General features: G+C 35.1%; 1 protein-coding gene across 3 annotated transcripts; it reads right to left on the reverse strand.

Moving 5' to 3' along the window:
- Positions 1-70: 70 nt before the first annotated feature.
- Su(var)3-7 (Suppressor of variegation 3-7) lies at positions 71-25,136 on the reverse strand. Of its 3 annotated transcripts, none has more exons than XM_073962997.1 (9): positions 24,923-25,136; positions 24,159-24,857; positions 7,754-8,083; positions 5,350-5,526; positions 4,767-5,291; positions 4,175-4,372; positions 3,885-4,067; positions 3,050-3,823; positions 71-1,697 (listed from the first exon to the last, which is right to left on the reverse strand). In XM_073962997.1, coding segments are annotated over exons 1-9 (4,197 nt in total). In that variant the 5' UTR covers positions 24,925-25,136; the 3' UTR covers positions 71-388. The 3 variants fall into 3 exon arrangements, with proteins under 3 accessions (XP_073819098.1, XP_073819097.1, XP_073819099.1); XM_073962996.1 differs by having other exon boundaries at positions 3,050-3,826; XM_073962998.1 differs by lacking the exon at positions 4,175-4,372 and having other exon boundaries at positions 3,050-3,826.
- Between the last annotated feature and the right edge of the window lie 533 nt (positions 25,137-25,669).

Consider the following 25,669-nt stretch of genomic DNA (forward strand, 5'->3'; position numbering starts at 1 on the left):
TTTCAAAACGCAAAGAATCTGGCGATACGGAAGTCAGCCCTTCTATTTCGCAATTCAAACAAAATCACAGTTTTTCTGCGTAAAAGATATTTTTTGTATTTGTTTATTCACAGTTATACGCACATTGATATTTTTCAAGTTGTCTTAAAAACTATAATTAATTATTTCATACATATTTGTACATATATTTTAACAAAGAGATGCGTAGTAATTGCAAATGCGATCACTATTCCTCAACTGTGTGCTATAAACTTACCAAATTTGAACAAAGCTAGGCAATTGCAGGATCAATGTGCCTATTATGTCATCCTTGAGAGCTTTTAAATATATCAGATTTACTTCAAATTGTCCGAAAATAAAAAAGCAGCAAACAAGTGCAAGAGAAATTTCAGTGGTTATAATTTCTAGACGTGGGCGGTGTTTTTTGGTTCTGTACCATCAAATTATTAGACGAGATCTGTCTACTTATATTAGCACCAGTTGCAGGACCATGCATTGGTGCTGTCCACCGTTGAACATTTGTTGTTGCCACTGTGTAACTGCATTGAGGCTTCTTGGCCGAAAGAACGTTATTGGTTGTGGATGTTGCTATTGATTGTGGCACCAGGGTAGTTCTTTTACCTAGTTGAATGCTACGAACGTTTACCATCCCACCCTTGGGCCTTTCTGATGCATTAATATTGGGTGCGCTCTGAATGTTGTGATGCGAAGATTGTGATACAGCATGATGAGATGTGGTTGGGTTGGGGGTCACTGGCATCTGAATTCGTGTGAACCTAGCGTTTCCATCCGTTCCAATACTATGTGAAAGATTCTTAAAAGGTATACATCGGATAGCTGAATTTGAAACAAGTGTGTTCGTGGGACTTATACTCGATTTTGGAATTTGTTTGACAATAGCATTATTAAAGTGCACAGTATTTAGCCCATTTTTGTCTATTACGCCAACAATTGGAGACTGACTAATATTTGCATTTGTATCTTTATTCTTTGGTTCAGTGTACTGTGCAGCAGGTGCTGCCGCCGATGACTTTGCACTCTGAACAGGAATATTTACTGGTGTTTCGTCAGGCATTGTAGTTATAATGGTCTCGTTTATTGTCTGATCAACTTGCTGGGGAGCATCACGATTATTGTTGCCTACTACTTTGTTTGTATTTATTTCGGTCGCTCCGGGCTGCTTGTTTGGGGATGTTGTTATAGTTATTGGCGTATCATTGGCCAAATTTGAGCTGTTTTCGGTAGAAGCTATTTCAGACTCCGTAGTGGATGGTTGTTGTCTCTTTAGAGCCTTTAACTCTAAATCGCATATAATCTGCATGATTTTCACCTTACCATCGGCCGCCAAATCTGTAGGCAACTTCTTCATAGTTTCACTTACACTTTTGAAAAATAAGTCGAACGAGTTTTCTGATTGGGAACAAACTGTTGTCGTAGTCGTTGAAGATTGCTGCAATTGCGTACTAGTAGCTTGTTGAATTTGTTGTTGTATTAAAGGACCCAAGCACGAGGCCAACGTTAATGGGGCAGATAAAATACTGGCGACTAATGACGTATTATTTTCATTGATTTTGTTTAAAAGGCTTGATTTCTTCGCCCGTTTCGAGGGTCTGGTGTGTCCTCCTAATTGTTGCGAACTATTGCCCGAGCGCTGGAGTAAAAAGTCCAAGGCTTCGTGTTCATCCATATTCTCCGATCTAAAAAGTAAACCAAATTTCATTGTGATGTTGATTTTAACGTTAATGTAATTATAGTTTTAAATGTGAAACTCATTAAAATATAGTTGATAAGTATAGCGTTTGAATTTACATTCAGCAAGTCAGTGTACATATCACCAAAATATGATACCGCAGTGCTGTGACAGTTTTGTATTTGTTAAACAATCATTATTGCTATGATATTCGAATAGCAAATGCAATGGTAGAGCATCAACAAAGCTACAGCTGATGTTTGCATGACTGTTGCTATCTGCTGTGCTGTGAAGGTTTTTTCAACGTCATAGCCAGGAAGAAATTAAAAGACGAATTTAGGCTATAGGCTTGCTGTCAAATGGTCTGTTCCAGAACTGCAAGGGAAACAAATTATCGTAGTAAAAAATAGTAGCTTCTTGCAGGTTCTAGAACAGACAGAAATTTTCACAGAGTAGTCCGTTGTATCTATTCTCTTAAACGATTTGCTTACGTTAATGTTAAACATTTTATTGGTTCCACTTTCTGGTAGCTTATAGACTGCAGATCCTTGTTGCTTTTTATAATGTTGTTCAACAACAAACCCCTTCTTTTCTACTATATCTATTTCCCTTTGGTCGTTCTACCAGATCAAACCAATTAATTATTCCCTAGCTATTGGTCACAAGGACAAATAATTCCAAGTACGAATCGCAAGAATTCTCATTGTCAAGTAGAACATATAAATCTAAAATTATAGACCTTTTTGCATCTAATTAGTTTTTTCTTTTTCTGACTAAATGTGTATTTAAAATTGATTATCAAATGAAACAACACCCTTTGATTCACTATTTTTCACATACCATAGAATTAATTTAGCAATTTGGTTTCATTACTTAATCCCAATTGTACATGATTTCATAAAAGAGTTTTCATTTTATAACGTTTTTGCTTCTTATGGTTTTTTGTGTTACGTCTTTGGGAATTTCAGATGAAATTATCCGTATTAAGGCGAAGTACATTTTAATATTACTTTTTAATTAATTTCTCGTTAGAGTCGAATCGTCGGCTTTCCTTTTTCACTTGCAAAAAATTATCGCTCATTGAGCTCGATTCTAACGAGAAATTAATTAGAAATGTTGCAACAAAAATAGTTGTTTTTTGCTATTAAAAACATGATTTGGCAGCAAGAGAATGGTGCTGATATATCCACAGCACAGCAGTGTTTTCCGTTTTTGTTTTGTTGGCTGCCATTATGTGCAATGCTAGGAAATTTTCAGCATAGCCAATATTAAGGCATGCGAAAACGGATTTAAATTCAAACGCGGGACAGTTATATTTTTTACTAAGACCAAAGCACAGAGATAAAAAATGTAACTTACTTGACCGTCCAGTTGTCATCTTGTTCAGATATTAATATTTCTTCAGTGTTATCTTCTATCACGACAACGTCATCGCCACCACCATCATCAACATCGGAGGCATTTGTATTCGATTCACTATGCCGTCGCTTTTCTCTTTTTGTATCGTTTTGACGATATTTTATCACAGATTGGCGATGGCTTTTAGAATTGCTGTGATTTTTTAAAAACAATGCTTTAAGGTAGACTTGCTCATCGCAAAAACGGCAGTGTACATAATTAGGTTTCATCGATTTTTCTATCCAGGAGAATCGTTCTTGCATATCATCAAATAAAGACTTGTCGACACTTTCTTTGAGAGATTTCTTCGTCTCGGTGGTTGTGACAGTAGCGTTTTCTGTATTTGTTGCTTCAGAGCGGTTTGTTTTCGTAGATTCCAATTCTCGTTTTCCCACTTGCGTTTGTGTTTTATTCGTTTCATTCTGCTCCTCACGCTGCTGCTGCAACTTTTGTCTGCGAATCTGATTTGCTGTACGTATATGCTTGCCCGAACGTTGATGTTTTATTACGCTCTTAATGGTTCGCACAAAAACAGACTGCTCACAGACTTTGCAAAAGGCGTAATTAGATCGCATTTCTGAACGTTTGTAGGACAGCCATGTAAACTTTTTTTGCCATTGTTTAACAAGTGTAATGAAAGAAGGCACCTTTTCCACTTTCGTTAAAGATGCAACATCGTGGCGTCTAAGGGTAGTTGTCTGAACAACACCATTAGTCTCTTGTTTAACCGGATTTCTTCTATGAAAAGATAACATTTAAAACTATGATAACTGTAGAAACCTTAACGTATTTTTACCTGTTTGACTTGAATAAATTTTGATTGATTTGATGGATTTTGCTAATCGCATGTTGTTTTTTGCTATATCGCCTTGAAATACGAACGCGGCAATATTTGCAGTAGTACAAATTTGGTTGTGATTTAATATCAACTGCCCAATCGTATTCCTCATCGTTATTTTTCGACCTATACAATTTTTTTCTAAAAGAAAAAAAAAATCATTATCTTTAATATTTTTGACACTGGTCTCTGCTAGATGGTAAACTTCATAAGTTCGCCACCTAACTGGCAACCACACAGTTGATTACTTTTTGTTTTGCCGCCTCAGATATTCTGCTTCTGCTGCCACGTGACGTCCTGTCTGACTGTGTTTCATTCGATTGCATCTTTTGCTGATTACAATCTTACAATAGCTGCAGAAGCAGTAATTCGCAGGATCCGGTTTGTATTTCTTACACCAAGGATACTGATTATACCATTCGGAATCGTGGCGGTAAATACGTTTCCTACATATGTACATAGTTGATTAATACCAATGTAGATAAATTCAGTTAAATTTGTAATGAGAAATACTTTAACAGTGGATGCGTCCAACGAAAAAAATAAATAAATGCTCTGTTCCAGCACCTGGAAGAATCTACTATTTTTTACTACGATAACATTTTTTCTTTGTGTTATCGGAAAAAATATTAAAAATTAGTAGATTCTTGCAGTTCAGGAACAGTCCAAAAAAACGTTTAACAACATAAACATTTCCAGAACTGCGATAACATAAAGGAAAAATGTTACATTTGCAAAGCAACTGGCGTTTCTGAAGTCAGCCTATTTATGTAATCACTCACCTGTATGTAAACGGATATTAAAAGTGGCAAAATAAAGTTGTATTACAGTTAAACTTACTTTGAATCATTTTGATCATCAGAATTCTTCTTTTCTTCATTTTCGTCTTCATCAGACTCATTCTCCTCTTCCTCCTCCTCCTCTTCTTGTTCACTGTTCTCGTTATTTTGATCATTGTCATCATTTCCATCACTTTCTTCACCCTCCGACTCTTCACTCGCCTCGTCGTTTTCATCCTGTGTATCATCGCCATCTTCATCATCCCCTCCCGTATTACTTTCTTCATCAGATGCTCCATCATTGTTTTGTTCCTCATCACTGTTTTCATTTTCGTCTCTGCAATCGTTTATATTAACATTTGTGTCTCTTTCTCGATTTCTGTGGTAGGCACTATTTTCATGGGCTGCTCGTTTTGCAGCAGAATTTCCATAAATCACCCGTTTTTCGCAGTATTTACAGTAGGCATGTGTTTCATCTGTCGGATCGGCAATTAGCCACGGATGTTTTTTTGCATATACCACCCACATATTTGAAGATTTTGCAGAAACTTCGTCGCTTTCGTTTGCTGTTGACGATAACTTTGTTCTATAAAAAAAAACTAATTTATATCCGCCTGAAGAACACAGAAACATCTACAACTTACTTTTTTGTCTTATTTGCCTTTTGGCTCTTGACGTACTCGGATTCCCTTCGGATGTGTAGATTGGTGCGCAAGTGCCGTTTAAAATTATTTTTTGCGACTGTTATATCACATATTTTACAACGCAACACGGCAAATTGCTGATTGGCAGGTTCGCACAAAGATGTATTTTCCTTGGGGCTAAAAAATTAAATGATAAACACATTTAGAACTAATTGAGTACTTTATGTAGCGCTATAACCATGGTGTAAGAAGTAAGTTATTTGCATGAATTAAAGTATCTAACAATTGGTCTATTGGAAAAAATTGGAAAAAATGTTATCGTAGTAAAAAATATGTTCTGTTCCACAACTTGCAAAAACATACTATTTGTTACTACGATAACAATTTTTCCATTATGTTATCGAAAAAAACTAGTAACAATTAGTAGATTCTTGCAGTTCTGGAACAGACTTCTTGCATGTTTGGAACAGGCAAAATTTTACAATTGGTCTGTTCCAGATCTGCAAGAATCTACTAATTTTTACTATTATTTCCGATATCATTATTTCCGATATCGTAGTAAGAAATAGTAGCTTCTTGCAGGTTCTGGAACAGAGCAAATAACAACACAATTAGGTTTGTTGAATAGTTCATATAAAATTACAGAAAATAAACAGAAATATTTAAAACGTTATCTTAATTGGCTTCGATTTTACTTTAGACTTACCGTCTGTTCCAGAACTGCAAGAATCTACTAATTTTTACTATTTTTTCCGATAACATTAAGGAAAAAATGTTATCGTAGTAACAAATAGTAGCTTCTTGCAGGTTCTGCAACAGAGCAATGATATGATACGTTCTGTATACTTCATATGTTTTTTATGCGGCACTGTATAGAGTAGATTAGGAAAACATGTATTTATTAAAGTTTGAATGTTCTGACAATTCGATTTATATAAAACTGGAAAACCAACTGATTGCCACTTACAACTGTTTATTACAACATGGCCATGATATAAGCTAGTAAGCCCAGCTGATGTATTCTCTTGCTGTCAAAACGTATTGTTTCTAAAGGCCTGCGTACATAAGCTGCTCTGCCTGATTGCCTTGCTTTCCTGCTTCATTTTTGACATAATAAAAATAAAAGAATAAAGAAGGCCGAGAAAATTTCGAACTGGGTTGCCCTTTTCTTTTTTATTCTTTTATCAGAAGTAAGCAAGGTAAGCAGGCAAGGCAGCTTATGTACGCAGGCCTTAATAAAGTTTCAGTTTCTCTAAGGTCTTGTTCAGACTGACGGTAATTTGCTCTCTATTCGTTGTTCGACCTCAAATTACGATGTAATTATTTCATTTCCCATACAAAATTGTGAGAACGAACAACGATTTGTGTACATTTTTCAATTTAAATTACTCTCAGAAGGACGATAAAATATGTCCCATCACTAACAAATGAGAGAAATTATCGAAATAAATTAATTATGAGAGGAAAAAATACAAAATTTAAAAATGTATTAAAAACCCAATCATTTTTAGAAAAACTGCAAAAGTAAACGGTTTAACGAATAGTATACATTCAAATCATAGCAAATTGTGTCTTCACAATTGTTCCAAGGTCAATATCCAGAGAAGATATTTCAACATATAGCACCATTTTGGATTTTCCCCAAAACAAAAAATTGCATGTGTTAAAAGACTATAACTATATTTTGACCAAAATTTCTCAAAAGACTTTATGAAAAATAATGTCGCAAACTCGATTTTATGAACTTCTTTAATGAATTATAGCAATTTCAAGACGGATTGGCTATATTAAGGCACATATCGGGAATACAGGTATTTTCATATTTTTTGCCTCATCTTCGAATTATATAGCTGATATAAAAAATGTCGTTTAGCATTTAATGGATTTAAGTCTTACTTTAGAAATGTCCGAGTATTATATCTAATTCGCTTAAAAAAATATGAGTGCAGCTTTCTTAACTTCCTACTAATGCCCTTAAACGGTCAGTCAGTTTTGAATAACAGTTTTTATTGATTTCCCATTGCCCAACAACCAATATGTGCGTTTACAGAAGGTAACTGTCAAACAAGTTTTTTTTTTGAGCTAAGCTGTCATTTAAAGCTAACAATGTATACCCATCTTTACCTTGCAAATCCAGAAGTTTTTGTGCGAAGACTGTTGATAGCTTATGCCTATTGTAGCCAATGATATGTCCTATTAACATTGTATTTACTACAAGTTAATATAATAATAAATAAAAATGTACATACATATGTACTTGTTATTTATTTTTAATAAAAAATATATTTTGACAGCAAGAGAAGACCTGAATTCGAATTCTGTCTCACCTGGTTTTGCATCATGGCTTAAATTAAACATAAAATCAATCAAACTTATGAGGTGACCCCGGAGTAGATATACATACCTTTTTTTGTTGCTTGGTGCGTTTTCTCTCGCATTCAGTGTTGTATTTTTTTGTTGCGAGCTGTTATATTCTTTTTCAAATTCCTTATGTTTTGCTGTTTCCTGGTGTCGCGTTCGAAGATATTCAAACTCAACATTTATTCGAACGTCACAATATTTACATAAACCAAGGGTGCCTGTGTTGCTTTCACGCTCCAACCATGGGTATTCCTTTAGCCAGCGTTGCCAATTGTAATTGTTAAGGGCTTCAGCTTGGGATTTGCGTTTTAATTTCAATGCAGCGACATAACTCTCGGTGCCAAACTCCTCCTTAATTCCTACCAATGGCGTCCTTAAAATATATATACATACATGTATTCATTATTTTGACAAATTTCATAGTTATTTAATTTTATTTCGTCAGTTGATATTTTTTAATTTATTCGTAAACAAGCATACGTTATTAACGTATTTGGATAATACGCATTGTAGGGAGGTGAATGGATTTGTGTATTCATGACAGATCTACTAAACACAAACAACTCTAACACAGAGGAATGGCTTGTACTTTGAATATCTTTAAGAAAAACATCATATACCAAATATTCAAAAAGTGTCAAACGAAATACCAAGAAATTCCTCTACGTATGGAAAAACATGGTCACGACGCTTAAGCACAAATACATAGCGCATAACCATATTAAACAATAATTTAAGTTTACGCAGAATATAGCCCAAACCACCACCAACAACCTCAATACAATACAAAAATTAGGCATCACCAGTGCCTATATCCCATTTTTTTAGGAAGGACAGTATAACTTTCTTAAAATAAAGTTGGATACCAAACAATTAACATGTACATCATAAAAACAAAACCCTATCAAGCAACATACCGAGACCCTATAGATGGAAACAATTATTGGACTATCTTGCAAGTTGCCAAAAAACATAAGTTTAGTTTTACTCGTATTTTTTGAGAGCCCTTTGTTGGACAACCACGAGGCTAACATATTGGCATTAAAATCGATCGAAGACTGCAAAACATATTCTACTTTAAACAAAACTTGTATGTCATCAGGAAAGACAAATGACATATAATTCCTACTATTTATACAACTAAACAAATCATTAGTATACATTACAAACAGCAAAGGGCCATAGACCCTTGGGTACACCACTACTGACTGGTAGCATATCCGAAACACAATTTTTACAACTCACATATTGCAACCTACGTAACAAATAAGAAATGCTTAGTGTGGTGTATTTTAATCGTTATTTCATGCACATGGCAACACTGTTTCTATGCTATAAATTCTCTTGCTATCAATTGGTCTGTTCCAGTACTGCAAGAATCTACTCATTTTTACTATTTCTTTCGATAACATAAAGGAAAAAATGTTATCGTAGTAAAAAGTAGTAGCTTCTTGCAGGTTCTGGAACAGAGCAAATGTATTTTTTGTACTAATAAGCATTCGCTACTTTTTTAATAACTGTCATTTTTCTTATTAGTTATGATTAACGTGTTCATTTGGATTTCAACTATCAAACACATCACACGTTCGACTCAATTTTTATATTCAATTCATCATTGTTGTTAGTTATTTATTAAATAAAGTATTATTTATTTAAACATTACTCAACGCGTGCAAATTTTCATTTCAAATACACAACACTTAGTTTGCATACCGAAGGCGAAAATTAAAAAAACTATGCAACTTCTTAATCCTAAGAGAGTTTTTCTCACACTGTCAGTCAATTCAACAATATTACGGTTGCACCTAAATCAGTACGGTATATCATGCAACAGCGATAGACCATTGTACAATGTAACCCAACATTTGATCCTTTAATATATGATAACCATCTTGGAAATTATTGACATAATTGAAATAGGTCTGTAATCCTGATAATCATTACGTTTCCGTATATGCACTAATTTAGACATTTTACAATTTCAAATGGGGTGCATCTTTCGAGGGTCACGCTCTTGTAAGAATCATGAGTGAAAATTCATAAGTTGATGTCATTCCAAATCACTTGTACATATCGCTCATTTACTCAAAAAATCCTACGACATCTACTTTATTTTGTGAAGCTTGATGATCGGAAATTATTTGCAAGTGAAAAAGAAAAGCCAAGGACTCGAACCCACATAGTCACCAAATTACGTTACCTGGTTTCACTGGTGGTAAAGCAGATCTTCAGACGTATCTACTATGTAGTGGCTTCTCTGTCCTAGAACTTTTCGTTTTTCAAATGCAAATGTGTTTTATACATTTACGCGGATATTTGGCCGCTGAAATGTATTTCTGCACGACAAACGCTTTTTTGCGCTGCTTTTGAAGTTATGAGTTTTGGCTTTGAGGCAGCGCGGCGTGTTAGCGTAAAAAAAAAACACTAAAAAACTAAAATTTTCATCAGTCCAGGACACAAGGTGTACCCCATATAATTCCCTTCTGACACTGAAATTTCTGTGACTGGTGGAGAGTATAACAAACAGACTGGAACTTATTCCCAAACGAAAGGGATTTAAAACTGAATATGGACGAAAATATTGAAACTATTCACAAACTTAGTAATTTTTTAAGGTGTGCTAATTACGTGTCCAGTGAATCTAGGAACATTTTTACATTTTTGGAGGTTATTCAAATTAACAGTTACGTTTCAGTTTCTGTATTGCGTTGTATTCTTTAGGCATACTACTGAGAATATATTAATACAAATACTTTATTAAATACAACTACTTTTGAAGGTCTTTTATTATTTATTTATACGCTGCGAGACAATCCTATTGGCCAATTGGCATCGCAGCACAGCAAGAAACTACAACATTATTTCATATTACAAAATTACTTAAGAGATAAGACAAAATAGATATACATATGTATATTACACAATGTAAAGCAAAAAAGGCTCCTCACCAGCCTTATAAAAGAATCAAAACTGGAACTAAGAGAAAAAAGATATTGCTGGTAATTCAACATGATCGAAAAAAGCATGTATTCAGAACAATGTACTACTCAGTAAAATACCATATATTAAGCCATCAGTCACTAAAGGCTTCAAACTAACGCCGAAATTCAAAACATGGGAAAGAGAAGTTACGTAGCTCATTGGGTTGGTGATTCCACAGCCGAGCAGCACAAAACAAAAGAATATTCTAACCAAGATGTGGAAATAAGGGGCAGAATAATCTGTATGTTACGAGTAGATCTTGAAAACGCAAATCGTTCCCGAAGTAATACTGGCAGATCAAAGTATATCGATTTATAAAGAAAAGACACAACACGTTGTTGGATAAAAACTTTAAAAGGTATTCTTAAGAAATGTGGTTCCTTATGCGCAAACTGTAAACAAATCTGACAACCATATTAAAAAGCTTTTCTACTCTCTTCAACTGCTCATCAGTTGTACCTGATATAACCTCAATGCCAAAAGAAATAACTGACATTAGCAGTGCGTGAGCCAGATTCCTTTTAACAAAGAGGGGCAGGTTGTTGTTATTTTAGCAGCATGAAACTTACGTACAAGCATAGGTTTGATGCTGGGTTGACAACCGCTGGCCGAAACACTATGGTTTCGGGTCAATCCGGTACGAAAGAACCCGCTGCCGTGGGATTCCTTTTAGCAAAGAGGGGCAGGTAGAACTCAGTGCTATATAAGTTTCGAAGAACATTTATGATCTTAGGAAACAAAGCATCAATATGTGCAGCAAAATCAAGTTTGGAATCGATAATGACACCTAGACACTTCATGTTGTCCACATAATGTATAGGAGGGAGAACCATGAATACGTATATTTACACTACCACCTAGACGACTAGTGGGACCAAATATCATCGACTTAGATTTAGAAACATTAATCACCAAATTGTTGCTATCTAACCAATGTGATATGTCGCATAATGTAGACTTAATATTAAGACTGCAATTCGGCAGCAGTTTTACCATTAAAAAAATATATGAATATATGTGTATATCATTGATGTATAAAATAAACAGAAGGGGACCCAAGATGGAATCCTGGGGTACTCCACTGTATATATTACGAATATCGGAAACACTACCATTGAATGTAGCGAATTGGGAGCGACCCAACAAAAATGCACAAGTAGATGAATCGAACAAATAATTGGATGGAAGTTTACTTATCATCTTCGAAATATCCACTCGATCAAATGCTTTGGTTAAATCCAATGCAACGAGAACTCCATTTTCACCTCTTTCAACTGTCTCTCCAATGGCATCAGTTAAATCAATCAGAAGCGAGGTAGTACTAAGCCCTCGTCTGAAACCAAACTGGCATGCTTTAAGAAGAAGATAGTTATCAATAAAATGCTCAATTTGCTCCTTAATTAGATGCTCAGCGTTTTTAGATGCAACTTTCCATGCTTTTGGGAAGACTGAAGTTGTCAATATAGTATTGAAGAAATAAGTGATATGTCTAGAAATATATGGAAAAATCAATTTAATAAATTTTATAGGTATGCCGTCTACACCCAAGGATTGAGATTTTATCCGCGACAAGGCTTGTAAAACATCCACCTCATAAACACAATAAAATGAAAATGAATAGTTACCATTCACATTGCTTGAATCTATTACAACTGCACTACCAACAATATCAAAGAATTCATTCAAGACTGTAGCATCAAAGTTCGTTTCATGATTGTCGTCATTACCAACAAAACCTCTTGCACATTGATATTTCCAAACCTGTGTTAGGCCAAGCGCACCAACAACTTTTGTATAGTGTCTCTACGCTCACTCCTAAGGACAGATTTCGCTCTGTTTCTAAGAGAGCAATATATTGTCCAATTAGGCTGAGAAGGGTTTCGCAAATACTCCTTATATGCCATATCACGTAGAGAGTTAGCCAAAATTACAGATCGACATTTTAGCTAAGGATCAACAACATTAACAACTCGTTTCGTGAAAATAGGGACAAAAGAAAAAATATTGTCAATAAGCGAATCAAAAAACGAATGTTGGGCATCAACATCGGTCGGTCTGAATTAAATAGTTAAGCATACTCTCCCAATCGATATTGTCACGATACTCTACGATGCATTCCGAAACTAACTAACTACACCAAACATAAAGGCGTGGTGCGAAATTGCTGGGCATTGTACCTGACCAGAAAAACTGAGTGGACAAGAATTGCTGCAGGCAAAGTAATCGATTAACGACACAGTGTCAGTTGCAACATTATAGTGTGGTTGCAGTTGAAGTCACCAACCACAACAATAGAGTAATACTGCGCCAGAATATCCCCATGTATATATTCAAAAATAGAAATATTACCATGTGGAAGATAGGCCACACCAAACAGAACTTTCCTAGAACCCAGGATTAGTTCTATAAATAGCGATTCGCAGACACAAGGGTGCCCAGACCGAAATACAACTTTATATTTAAGACCTTCGCGAATATACATGCCAACACCGCCACCCCTAACATTCGCGCCATCATATCGCACAAACGAGTAGCCAGGGATAGCAATTGCTCTGGTTGAAACATAGAGTTTAAACCATGTCTCAGAAACAGCAAATAAAGCAAGACCACTATTGCAGACCAAGATCTTAATTTCACTTAATATTGTAAGCAGAAGGACGTAAGCTCTGACAATTCAAATGGCCAAAAGACATGCAGTTAGAAAATTCCTAAAATAGGACGAATTAACAGCAATAGGATAAAGATTATTATTTAATGACATGGGGGAACCTAATTGCAATGAAAAATAAGATCATGAAAAAATAAATAAAACTAAACTTATATAAGAAATTAAATGCAAGATTAGCAAACTTAAATTCATAAAAACTCTTAAGGAAATTGAATGCGGAAATAGCAAAATTAAATTCATAAAAACCCTCAACGGGAAAATTACTAATGTACTATACTAGGTAGCTGGCCATGTGTTTCTAACAAGGACAGAATTAAAGTTAACCAAAAATAAATCGGCCACCAGCAAAATAACAACAATGCTGCAAATCGATCTCATTAATGCAAACATTGCACAAAGCTGCAATTTTCATAACATAATCGCCGATTTTATGCAGCCCGCGATGAAGACCATTTATGATGATGTTGGAACGATTAAGTCGCCGTTCAAGTATGGCATTATACTTCTCCATATCTTCTACTCTCTTCTGAAGATACGCAATACTCGAAACAGAGTTCTTGCATACCTTAATCTCATTGTTAATTGCCGCAATGGATGCAGATACAGTGGAAATGTTGTCCTTGCAATCCCTTACGACATCATTAACTTTACGAAGTCCATCAAAAAAATCTTCACGAAAAGATGCTATCACGTCATCCACAGTACGCTGAAAATCTGCAGATATGCGTTTATCTGCTCTTCTATCTTAGATTTCAAAGATTCAGCTAACTCATCAAACAACTTATTCATGTTGTTGTTAACCAGCTCAGTAACATTACCCACAAGACTACTGTCACTATTAACGACCAGAAGGTGTTTTTGTTGTTTTTTCTCTGTTTACATTTCTTACATGGCTAGACCAATCCCGTTTTGGTTTTTACTTAAGCGTCACTCATGCCGATACATACAGGATGGAAATAATCAGGACATTTCGAACATCCAACGCTGTAAACCTTGCCAATGGTCTTTAAACAAATAGGACAGGCGAATGTTTTAGGTCTTGTAGACTGTGCCATTGCCAAAAATGATCAGTTTCAAATCAATCAAATCCAAAAGTACGCAGACGCAATGTTGTTAGTTATGAGAACAACAATGGTGTCCCACAAAAATACTCTTATATTTTACCACAGGTAGACCTTTTGTCCCGATTACAAAAATATAAAGTTCGTTGGGGAGAAATCCGTACTTTCTGGGATATGGGCCTCTGAAGTTCCGAAAATTCCCTTGTGTAAAAGCCTGCTACTTGGAAAACATTGTTATTTAAAAAATGTTCCCTGTGCAAGATTTGCACCTGTCAATAGAAGAAAGTCTTAAGTCCCCTGCCGGCTACTTTGAAAAAATGCACGCATTCCAAATTTCAGTGAAAGTGGACATACCTAGCGTGTTTGGCGCATAAAATACAGGAAATCGGCCGGAAAAAATACATATGGGAGCTATATCGAAATTTACCGATTTCTATATAATTTGGCACATTTATTTCTTGATCAACTTCCGTAACATATTCCAAATTTCAGTGAAAGTCGACATACATAGCGTGTTTGGTGCATAAAATACAGGAAAGTTTTTAAGTCATCAATTGTAGGAAAGTGTGAGTCGATATTTTTGGAACTGTACTCAGGCAATGCAACCATATTATTTGGCGTAGTTTATCTGCCTCCTGTAGGAGATATTTTAAGGGGTCGATTATGGATAGCAACTCAACTGTAGTTGCGTTGCCAGAAGAGAAAATCATGCAATTAATTTAATTGTAAAAAAATATAAAATTTAATGCAGAAATAGACAATTATATTACTAAATTTGCGGTAGGCAACGCAACTGCAGTTGGGTTGCTATCCATAATCGACCCCTAAAGTTTGAGGAACAACATCACGAATTATTTCTGAAATACTCTAATATAATCGTTGCTGGGGATTTCAATTGTGACCTCGTCAATTCTACACGTTCAAGATTGAACTTGTCTGTCTTACACAATATAAAGCCGACCCATTTTGATGTTGTGCATTAAAGCACAATCCTGATTGATTTTTGGTTGCTTAGTGATTGTAGCATGAATTATTACTCTGGACAAATATACGTTCCCTCAATTTCACATCATGCGCTCATTTTCGCGTATTTCGATGTTAGTATGAATGCAATGTAAGAAATTGTTGAATATCATGATTTTAATAGTATAAATTGGGATAGTATTTTTCAATGCTTATCGAATTTTGATCAGACGCGTTATTATGCTACTGCTAATAGTGATAGCAACTTCGAAATTCTTTCCAACTTATTTAAAGGGCTTTACTATAATGTCCCTGTTGTGCAGAAACGCATTTCATCAAAAGTGGATGACCGGGTTAACTCAAGGAACATTATATCTGCTATCTGCGTGATTGCTCTGACAGGGCCTATTTAGGAAACCCTTGTTCTTCGAGGTGGAGAGTATAATGCAAGTAGCGTAACAGAGCGAAAAGAGTTATGTGCAATGAACGATCTAAATATTACTCAATGTATTTTCGTAGCTTGGACACCAAGTGCCTATGGCGTGTACTTAGAAGGTATGGTTGTTCTGATGACAATGATGTTGAGAATAATTGTGATGCTGAGAATGTAAATGAGTATTTTGCCACATGTGTGACATCTGATGATACTGATAGGATTGACTTTGAACCATTCCGGGATACTGAAACTTCGTTTTCTTTTGCATGTGTTACCATGGATGATGTTATGAATGCTATTGGAAAAATTAGGTTGAAGTCTGTTGGTGAAGATAAAATATCTATTGAATTTATTAAAATAGTTTTTCCTCATATTTCCTATATTCTGCTGAATTTAATTAATACTATATTGACGACTTCAGTTTTTCCGAAAAATTGGAAAACAGCCCGAATAGTGCCAATTCCAAAGTCAACTTTGGTACGGGGCCCTGAAGACTTAAGACCAATTGCCATTCTCCCTGCAATGTCGAAAATTTGCGAGCACATTTTGAAAGAGCAGGTTCTGTTACGTACCAGTCGCGAGATTGTTGAGGGACAACACGCTTTTCGAAGTGGTCGTAGCACGACTTCGCTGCTTTTGCACCTAACTGAGTCCATAAGGAAGGATCTTAATGAAGATAAAATGAGCACGTTACTTGCGTTGGATATATCCAAAGCTTTTAATTCGATTCCATACAATACCTTGATAAATAAACTCAAAAGCAAGTTTGATTTTTCTTATTCAGCCTGCAAAATGATAATGTCGTATGTTAGTGGAAGAACGCAATATGTTGAGATGAACGGAGTTAGATCTAGGACTGTCTCTCTATCTTCAGGGGTACCACATGGGTCGATCTTAGGTCCCTTACTTTTTATTCTTTACGTAAATGACCTCTCTGAATGTATTGATCTTAGTATTTGTTCATTGTTTGTATTTGCTGATGATGTGCTGTTGCTATTTAAGGCTCAAACTAATTGTATCGGTTACTTGGAGAGAACAATGAACGGTTGTTTAGATGACATAATAAGATGAACTCGATCTAACTCGTTACAAATTAACCCGCTGAAAACGATAATTATGATGTTTGGTTCTCACGTTCAAGATATTAACATTTCTATTGAGGGTTCAAGAGTTGATGTTGTGGATAAACATAGGTGTTTGGGAGTTATTTTGGACAATAGGTTAGATTTTGGATTCCATATTGACGGTATACACAGTACAATCTATTTGATTTTGCGTAAATTGTACTCCACTAGTTTATTTATTTGCCTCAATGGCCTCAATGGGTTAGGACGAAACTTGCCCATGCACTGATGCCGCATATATTGTATGCGTTAGAAGTTATATCTGGAACATCAGTAGGTAATTTTACTAAACTACAACATATTATGAATACGATTGCTAGGTTTGTTTATAATGTTAATAATTGTGAGCATATATCCCAGTTCGTTCTTGACTTTTTAGGCTCTTCGTGGAGTGATTATGTTAATATAAGAAATATCTTATATTTTTACAAGTTTATTAAAACGGGTGTACCTAGATCGTTGTGTACATTATTTACATTCTTTTCAAGTAGAAACCCATATATCACCATCCCTCTAATTCATAACTCCGTGTTTGAAGATTCATATGTTGTACGCGTGGCAAGATGTTGGAACTACCCCCCTTTAGTTTTGCGTTTATTTTTACATTCGAATAATGCATTTCGGTTAAAACTTCGTCATTATTTGTATTATTTGTCGGAGAGGGGAGGATTAGTCTAACCATTGCTCTGTTTCCTTACCAGGAACGCTATGCAGTTATTTATGTTACATATATGTATCATGAATGATTTGTAAGTTTTTTGCACGGAAACGCACATTCTTATGTTCTAGGCTACTACATACACTGGTGTGCGAAATAATAGAGCCACTGAAGTTACAACGCATTAAACGTTTCTAAATCACTTCTGAAAAGTGTTTTATGGCGCACATTGCATTTTTATAGTGGAACATTATCCCATAAATAAAATTCAGTTAACATTTGTCCAATTTGGGGGTTGACCTTGTATTAGGCTGGGCAGAGCCGGTAAAGAGCTGTGCGAAATAATAGAGCCACTTTAGGTAAACAAGACAATATCTTAAGGAAATTTAAACTTGACCGTCAAAATCATAGGGAACATTTTAGTTTTCCCTCCTAACATTATTTGCCTGAATGAACCTGCACCAAAAATTAAGATTGTAATACCCCTTCTAGAATTAATGGGGCTGAAAACCCATATGGACCCAGAATCAAAGATAATGCCCCATAAAGACATCCAATATATTGCAAATATCAATAATATTCGTGATTGTGAAGAAAATGTGCTAAACTACTATCAAAAATAAGAAAATATCAAAAACCCGTCGAAAATATAAGAAAATATCAAAAACCCGTCCTGTAAGGATATTACCCTTTGTAGCTTCTCTGCTCCAATAAACGAGCAAATAATGGATTGCTATCAACTCTAGCAGATCTTAGATGTTATTTAAGAACAGTCTAAAACAATTTATGGGTACAGAAATCACGAATCCTTAACATAAAGACAGAATATGTTTACACCTGATCGTAGATGAACGCGTGGGTTGGCCTATGGCTGAACATTTTCCTTGACAGGAGGTATAAAATTTATTTAATTTGAACGGACAGCTTCCGATATCATTTTCATTCACCACTGGTAGCCTCGACATTTAATAAAGCTAACGTCGATGTTTTATAAGGCCTGAAATACTCAGCAATAAAGGAGGTAGCCATAGATGAATATTCTTCGAGAACTATTATAAACATACTCTGTCTTTATGTTTAAGATTCGTGAATTCTGTACCCATAAATGTTTTAGGCTTTTCTTAAATAACACCTAAGATCTGTTAGAGTTGATAATAATCCATTATTTACTCGTTTACTGGAGCAGAGGAGCTACAAAGCGTAATATACCTTACAGGACCTCCCATTTTTTTGCTCTAAAATCATAATACAGTCGAAATCGCTTCTAACGTCGTCGTTTATAACGTTATATCGCTTATATCCATGAATTAAGGAAGATTTTAGAGGGGAATAATTTAAACATTTTTGGTGTGACAGAGTCTTGGTTAAAGCCAACAGTTTCTAATGAAGCAATACAAATACCGAGTTATATTTGTTACAGGAGTGATCGTCCTGAGTGTAGAGGAGGTGGGGTTGTTTTATACCTTGCGCATGACATGAGGCATAAACTTATTTGTAGGGGGAGTTCTTATGGTGTTGTCGAATACATTTTTTGTGAGGTAATTGTAAATGATATTGTGTTTCTTATTGGTGTAGTTTATTTACCACATGGTGATATTGTGGCCATGGAGTATGAAATATCTGACTTGGTGGTCAAGTACTCTAATGTTATTATTATGGGTGACTTTAATAATAACATGTTTGACCTGTCCCGGAGTTTAATAGTAAGAGAAGTTTGTAATCGTTTGAATTTGTCTGTTGTGCACAATTCAATGCCAACGCGTGTTGATGTTGCGCATGCTTCCACCTCTTTGTTGGATTGTTTTTTTGTTTCGTGTTCGAGTTTGTTAGCATGCTCGAATCAATTTTCGTGTCCTGGAATTTCTGACCACTCGTTTTTATTTGTTTCTTTTAATGTACCTAGGTATTGTTCTCGTAAATTTTATGAGTATGCAGACTATAGTTCTGTTGACCCTGCAGCTCTTTCTGAGGCCTTTGGTTTGTGCAGCTTTGATGAAATATATGCACTGACGGATGTGGATTCTCAGGTCAATATTCTAAATTATGGTCTTCAATGTTTGCAAAGTGTTGTCCCTATTAGAAGAAAATATTGTAAAATTAATAATTTCGACTGGTTTAAATCTCCAGATATCCGATATCACCTTTCACTTAGGGATGTTGCATATAGCCAATACCTTCGTGATAAAAATATCGAAAATTGGAATATATTTTGTCGTTGTAGAAATCGAGCTAAGAAAATCATAAGGAGGCTGAAATGTATTGCACATAAGGATATATTTGTAAATAAAACCACAAAGGAAGTGTGGTCCATATTAAGTAAGAATGGTTTGAGTGATTCGGAGAGTGAAGTTGAGGGTGTGGATGTTGAGAGATTGAATGCGGATTTTGTTTCTAACCAGTCTATGGATATCTTTGATGTTTCTTGTATTCCTGTGGATGCTTATGGTGGTTTTTCGTTTCGTTGCATTGATTGTGCTGAATTGGAACTAGCTTTTAATAAAATGAAGTCGAAAGCTGTAGGTTATGATGGCTTTCAGCTTAAGTTTCTTAAGCTTGTGTTTCCCGTTGTTGGTCAATTTTTGTTACATGTTGTCAATACAATGTTAACAGTGTCTGTTTTTCCAGAGGTGTGGAAAATAGCCAAGATAGTGCCTATTCACAAAAGTGGCGATACTGGTGAATACAGGCCTATATCAATAATGCCAATTCTTTCAAAAATGGTTGAATATATTATGAAAGATCAAATGCTTGGCTTCATTAATCAGAATTCGTTGTTACATGAGAGTCAATATGGATTTAGGAGTAATCGTAGCACGACATCACTTCTTGTTGGTTTGACTGACAATATAAGGAATACAGTTAGTGCTGGAGGGTGTTGTGTTTTACTGTCACTGGATTTGGAAAAGGCCTTTGACAAACTAAATCATGCCAAATTGGTTAGCAAACTGCATAGTTTGTATAACTTTTCGTCCTCGGCTTGCAAGTTAATTTTTTCTTATTTGTTCAATAGACGTCAGTACGTCTGTTGTAAAAATAATGTTTCTCGTATGCTTCCAGTGAGTAGTGGTGTTCCTCAGGGGTCTGTTCTTGGCCCGCTGTTGTTTGTGATGTATGTCAATGATTTGTTGAGTTGTATTAATAGTAGGAATTGTATGTCGTTTGCTTTTGCTGATGATGTGCAAATTTTGTTTAAAGGAGAATTTGTGTTTTTGGATGTTTTGCAGTCGTCGATTGATTTTACTGTGAATATGCTGGTTACTTGGTTGTCTTGCAATGGACTCTCCATCAATACTCAGAAAACTAAAGTTATGTTTTTCGGAAACATGCAAGAGGATTCAATAAGTGTTTCCATCTATAGTACTCCTATAAATGTTGTAAGCTCTATGAAATGTCTTGGTTTGTTTCTTGATAGTGGTTTGGTGTTTGATGTGCATGTGAATTCTTTGGTGTCCAAGGTGAACTTTATTCTAAGGAAGTTGTACTGTTTGGACTTAGCTCTGCCTAAGAGCATTAGAATTCAGTTGGTCCATGCACTGATTATGCCTCACTTTTTGTATTGTGTTGAGATTTTTGGGGGTAGTCCGGGATGTGCTTTGCGTAAGTTGAAACTTTTGTTCCATAGTGTTATGCGATATGTGTTCTGTGTTAAACGTCGTGATCATATATCTCCTTATGTGACAGAGTTTCTTGGATGCACGTTTGAAAATTTTTTGAGTTTGCGGTCTATGTTATTCTTCTATAAGGTTTTTATGTTGAAGACCCCTTTATGTGTGTTGAGTCTGTTCACGTTTTCTCATTCTGAGAGGAACAAACAGATAATTGTTCCGCAGTTGACTCCTTTTTTGGAAAAATCGTTTTATGTTAGAATTTCGCGTGTTTATAACAATCTGCCACCATGTCTCAAGACATTTAATTCCTCCTTAAAATGTTACAAGAATAAATTATGTTCTCATTTTAATCGTAATCAAATACAGCGTTCACAAATGTTGCCTTAGTTTGTAATGATATATTGTTGCATAGCTGATTCTATTAATGATTATTTTGTTATATATTTTCATTTCTTAATTTACATGCTTTTGCTTTTATTTATGTTTAATTCTATTCATGATATGCTAAGAAATATTGTTAGATATAAGTATCTGAGAGTAGTTATTGTATAGCTGTTTTTGGAACCGCTCATGGCCCTATGGGCTAGGTTACTGTGTTTGTCAAATAAAAATTAAATTAAAATTAAATTAAATTATAAAGACGAAATTCGAAAGTCCCGAATTTCTGCCCTTTATATTCCACACAAATAAATATCGCTAATAGCGTCTTCTAAATAGTTTGTTGTATGTTATTTTTTCAAACTCAAACGACAAGAAAATACTAAACATATTCACAACATGTTCGAAGGTGGGATTGGACAACTGAATTACGACTCACATGTAGGCGGTCTCAAGCCAATTAAGCTTGAATTTTTGCCACCCACTGACACATTTGTTTTACAACCCATGTACCAAGGAGTAAAAAAAATCATTAAAATCGCATTGCCGGAAACCGTTAGTGCCAGAGGCGTGTTTAGCTGAAGAAACTATTCAAAAATGTATTTATGTACTCAGAAGATGTTGCAAGCAAAGAATGTGTTTTGGAAACCCTTTCAAAACTCAGAGCTGTGTTAAATTTAAAACTTATGTTGAAATTCAAAAGCCCAAACTAAAATAACAGACCATTTTATATAGAACCATATCCTATATTAACGTAATATATCTGCTGCAGAATTAATTTAATATCGTAATTTTTATTATTTCGTTTTTAAGAAATTTGAATTGGATTTTATATTTACTTAATAAAACAACGTATTTATACCCAAAAGTCACTATACATAATATAATTTCACCTCATTTACAAATATCGTTTATAACGACTATCGCTTATAGCGTCCGATTTTGGTCAGTCCCTTGACCGACGTTATAAGCGATTTCGACTGTAATATTAACTTTATTCGAACGGTTTTTGATGTTTTCTTATTTTTGAAAGTAGTTTAGCACATTTTCTTCACAATCACAAATATTATTGGGGGATTACAATTTTAATTTTTGGTGCAGGTTCATTCAAGAAAATAATGTTAGAAAGGAAAGCTAAAGTTTTCCCTATGATTTTGACGGCCAAGTTTAAATTTCCTTAAGAAATTGTCTTATTTACCTAAAGTGGCTCTATTATTTCGCACAGCTCTTTACAGGCTCTACCCTGCCTAATACAAGGTCAACCCCCAAATTGGACAAATGTTTACTGCATTTTATTTATGGGATAATGTTCCATTATTAAAATGCAATTTGCGCCATAAAACACTTTTCAGAAGTGATTTAGAAACGTTTAATGTGTTGTAACTTCTGTGGCTCTATTATTTCGCACACCAGTGTACATATGGGGGCTATATTCATATCTGAACCGATTTCGATATAATTTGGCCCATTTATTTCTAGACCATGTTTCGTAACACATTCCAAATTTCAGCGAAATTGGACATACATAGCGTGTTTGTGCATAAAATACAGAAAAACGGCCGAAAATACATATATGGAAGCTATGTCCAAATCTGAACCGATTTCGATATAATTTGGCCCGTTTATTTCTAGACTAAGTTCAGTAACACATTCCAAATTTCAGCGAAATTGGAATTGGTGTTTGGTGCATCAAACACTGTAAATCGGCCAAAAATATATATAGGGGCAACATCCAAATCTGAACCGATTTCGATACAATTTGGCGCATTTATGACTAGACCAAATTCCGTAACACATACCAAACTGCAGCGAAATTGGACATACATAGCATGTTTGTTACATAAAATACAGGAAATCGGCCGAAAATATGTATATATGGGAGCTATATCCAAATCTGAACCGATTTCAATATAATTTGGTAAATTTATTTCTACATCATTTCCGTCGCACATACAATATTTGGTGATTGTATCTGTAACAGTTCTAAAGATATTTGCATACAAAATCTACATTTTTTGGAGGTACCTCCGGTTTTTATTCTATATCTCCAGATCAACGCGGAATTTCAAAAAATGATATACTTATTTTCATTCCAGGTAATGTTAGCAATGTACCCTAAAAATTTCAGGAAGATCGGTACAGCGGTTTTTGAGTCTATAAGGCACAAACAATTTTTTATTTTATATACATATATATATATATATGTATTGATGTCTGGGAAGCCCGTATTTGCCGAGATATAGACTTTAAAAGATCCAAGAAAACCAGGTATGATTTTTGCAAAAAAAAAAAAAAATAATTTTGGATAATTCGCGTAGTTCAGCATTGCCTTTTTCCATAAGAGAAAAAGTCTTAAGAGTGCCGAAGGCCGGCTATTTTCGAAAATTGTGTGAAAAAATCAAGTCCAACCACTACACTCATCTTCCCCCTATATATTTAAGCCGTTTAAAGTTCAAAAATTTTACGTACATTTTGCAAATTTATGTTGTAAACAGGATAAAGGGCCATTGTTTACAATGTTGAAAATGTACCTATATCAGTATATGTACATTTTTATATAGAACGCTTACCCGTTATGACTCCTTTCTTCCTGTTCCCGAAAGGCCAAGTAATTAGCACTTCTTTCCTTGTGGTACAGTGACATACTGTGTTGTTTTACATAGCTTGGTGAACGAACACTCAACCTAACATCGCAATGTAAACAGTATCCAAATAGTTCATCACTCTCTTCATACAGTAACCATTGATATTCTCTGCACAATTCCAAAATGCTATTTGAAAAAGAAGTACCAAGTGTAGACGTTGAGCCAGTCGAGCTTAAATCATCGAAGGGCTCCTCATTATCACCCTCTTCCCCATTTGACTTTGAGCTGCTAATATCGCTCCGGCCATTTAGTACCAACAAATCCATAGGATCATTTTCAAAAACTTCACCCGTAGCAATAGCATCTGGCTCTTCTTTAATAACAGCATGATTGTTCGAAGATAGCCTGTTGTCACAATCTATGGATGTAGATGAAACAATCACAAACTCAGTGGTGTTTGTTGTTCTGGAAGTGTCCAAATCCAAATGGCAATTGCCAGTATAATCACTTTGATCGTTGATTTGTATAATTTTAATTACATTTCCGCTGTTACCGCTGAGTTCCACGTTAGATTCATTTACAGCTTCAACGACCATGGAGTTCTCATTGTCAATACCTTTGGAAATAGAGGTTTCCTCATTCTGTTTATTCATGCTAGATGCATTACAGTCTCCGAAGACATCCCTTGCAACAAAAAAAACAAAAATTGAAAGTCAGCCTGCCACACAAAGTCTCTAATTAAGTCTTACATTTTCCAAATGACCTACTCCTTTCCTTTTTGAAGATTTTTGGCGTTCCCTGACTAACTAGTTCAAAGAACTTATTCGGTTAAACGAACGATCGGAACGGTAACCAGCGCTTTAGTTCATCTCATCATCTAGTTCAACGTCACAAGCTCATTTCGTCCATGGCGCAATTAAGTGGGGTTCAGACGATTAGTTTTGACTGACAGCTTTGCTCAAATAATCGGTTGCTTGCCAGTGTGGTCGTTCATTTTTGTCAGTCATCAGGCAACCACAAAATTTTTTGTGGATGTTGGACAGTCAGCTGTTGGTTGTTTGCTTGTTTGACCGTGTGAACGAAACAACGTCAGTCAAGGAATAAATAAATTAGCAAAGTAAATATCAAATAAAAGTTAAAAAAGTCGTGTGTTTGTATTAATTTGATTGATTATTATTGCAAATAAGAGATAAAAATAGCAGACAAAAATCTTTTCCTTCATTTTAATATCGGCCAAGCAAAAAATTGCAAACAAAACGACAAACATGGACAACGAAAATGAATTTTTAAAGGAATTTTTATGTTGCTACGAAATGCAAAGATGCCTCTGGGACATAACCAGTCCAGAATATATGATGCGCGACATTAAAACAAAAGCATATGGAGAACTACTAAATGTTATGAAGAAATACAAGAAGGATTGTTCTATTGACGACGTCAAGAAGAAAATAAACGTAATCCGCTCATCGTACAGAAGGGAATTGAAAAAAAAATAA

The sequence above is a fragment of the Musca autumnalis genome, unplaced genomic scaffold (genome assembly GCF_047663935.1).
Source record: "Musca autumnalis isolate F117 unplaced genomic scaffold, ASM4766393v1 scaffold_1, whole genome shotgun sequence".
Taxonomy (NCBI): Eukaryota; Metazoa; Arthropoda; class Insecta; order Diptera; family Muscidae; genus Musca; species Musca autumnalis.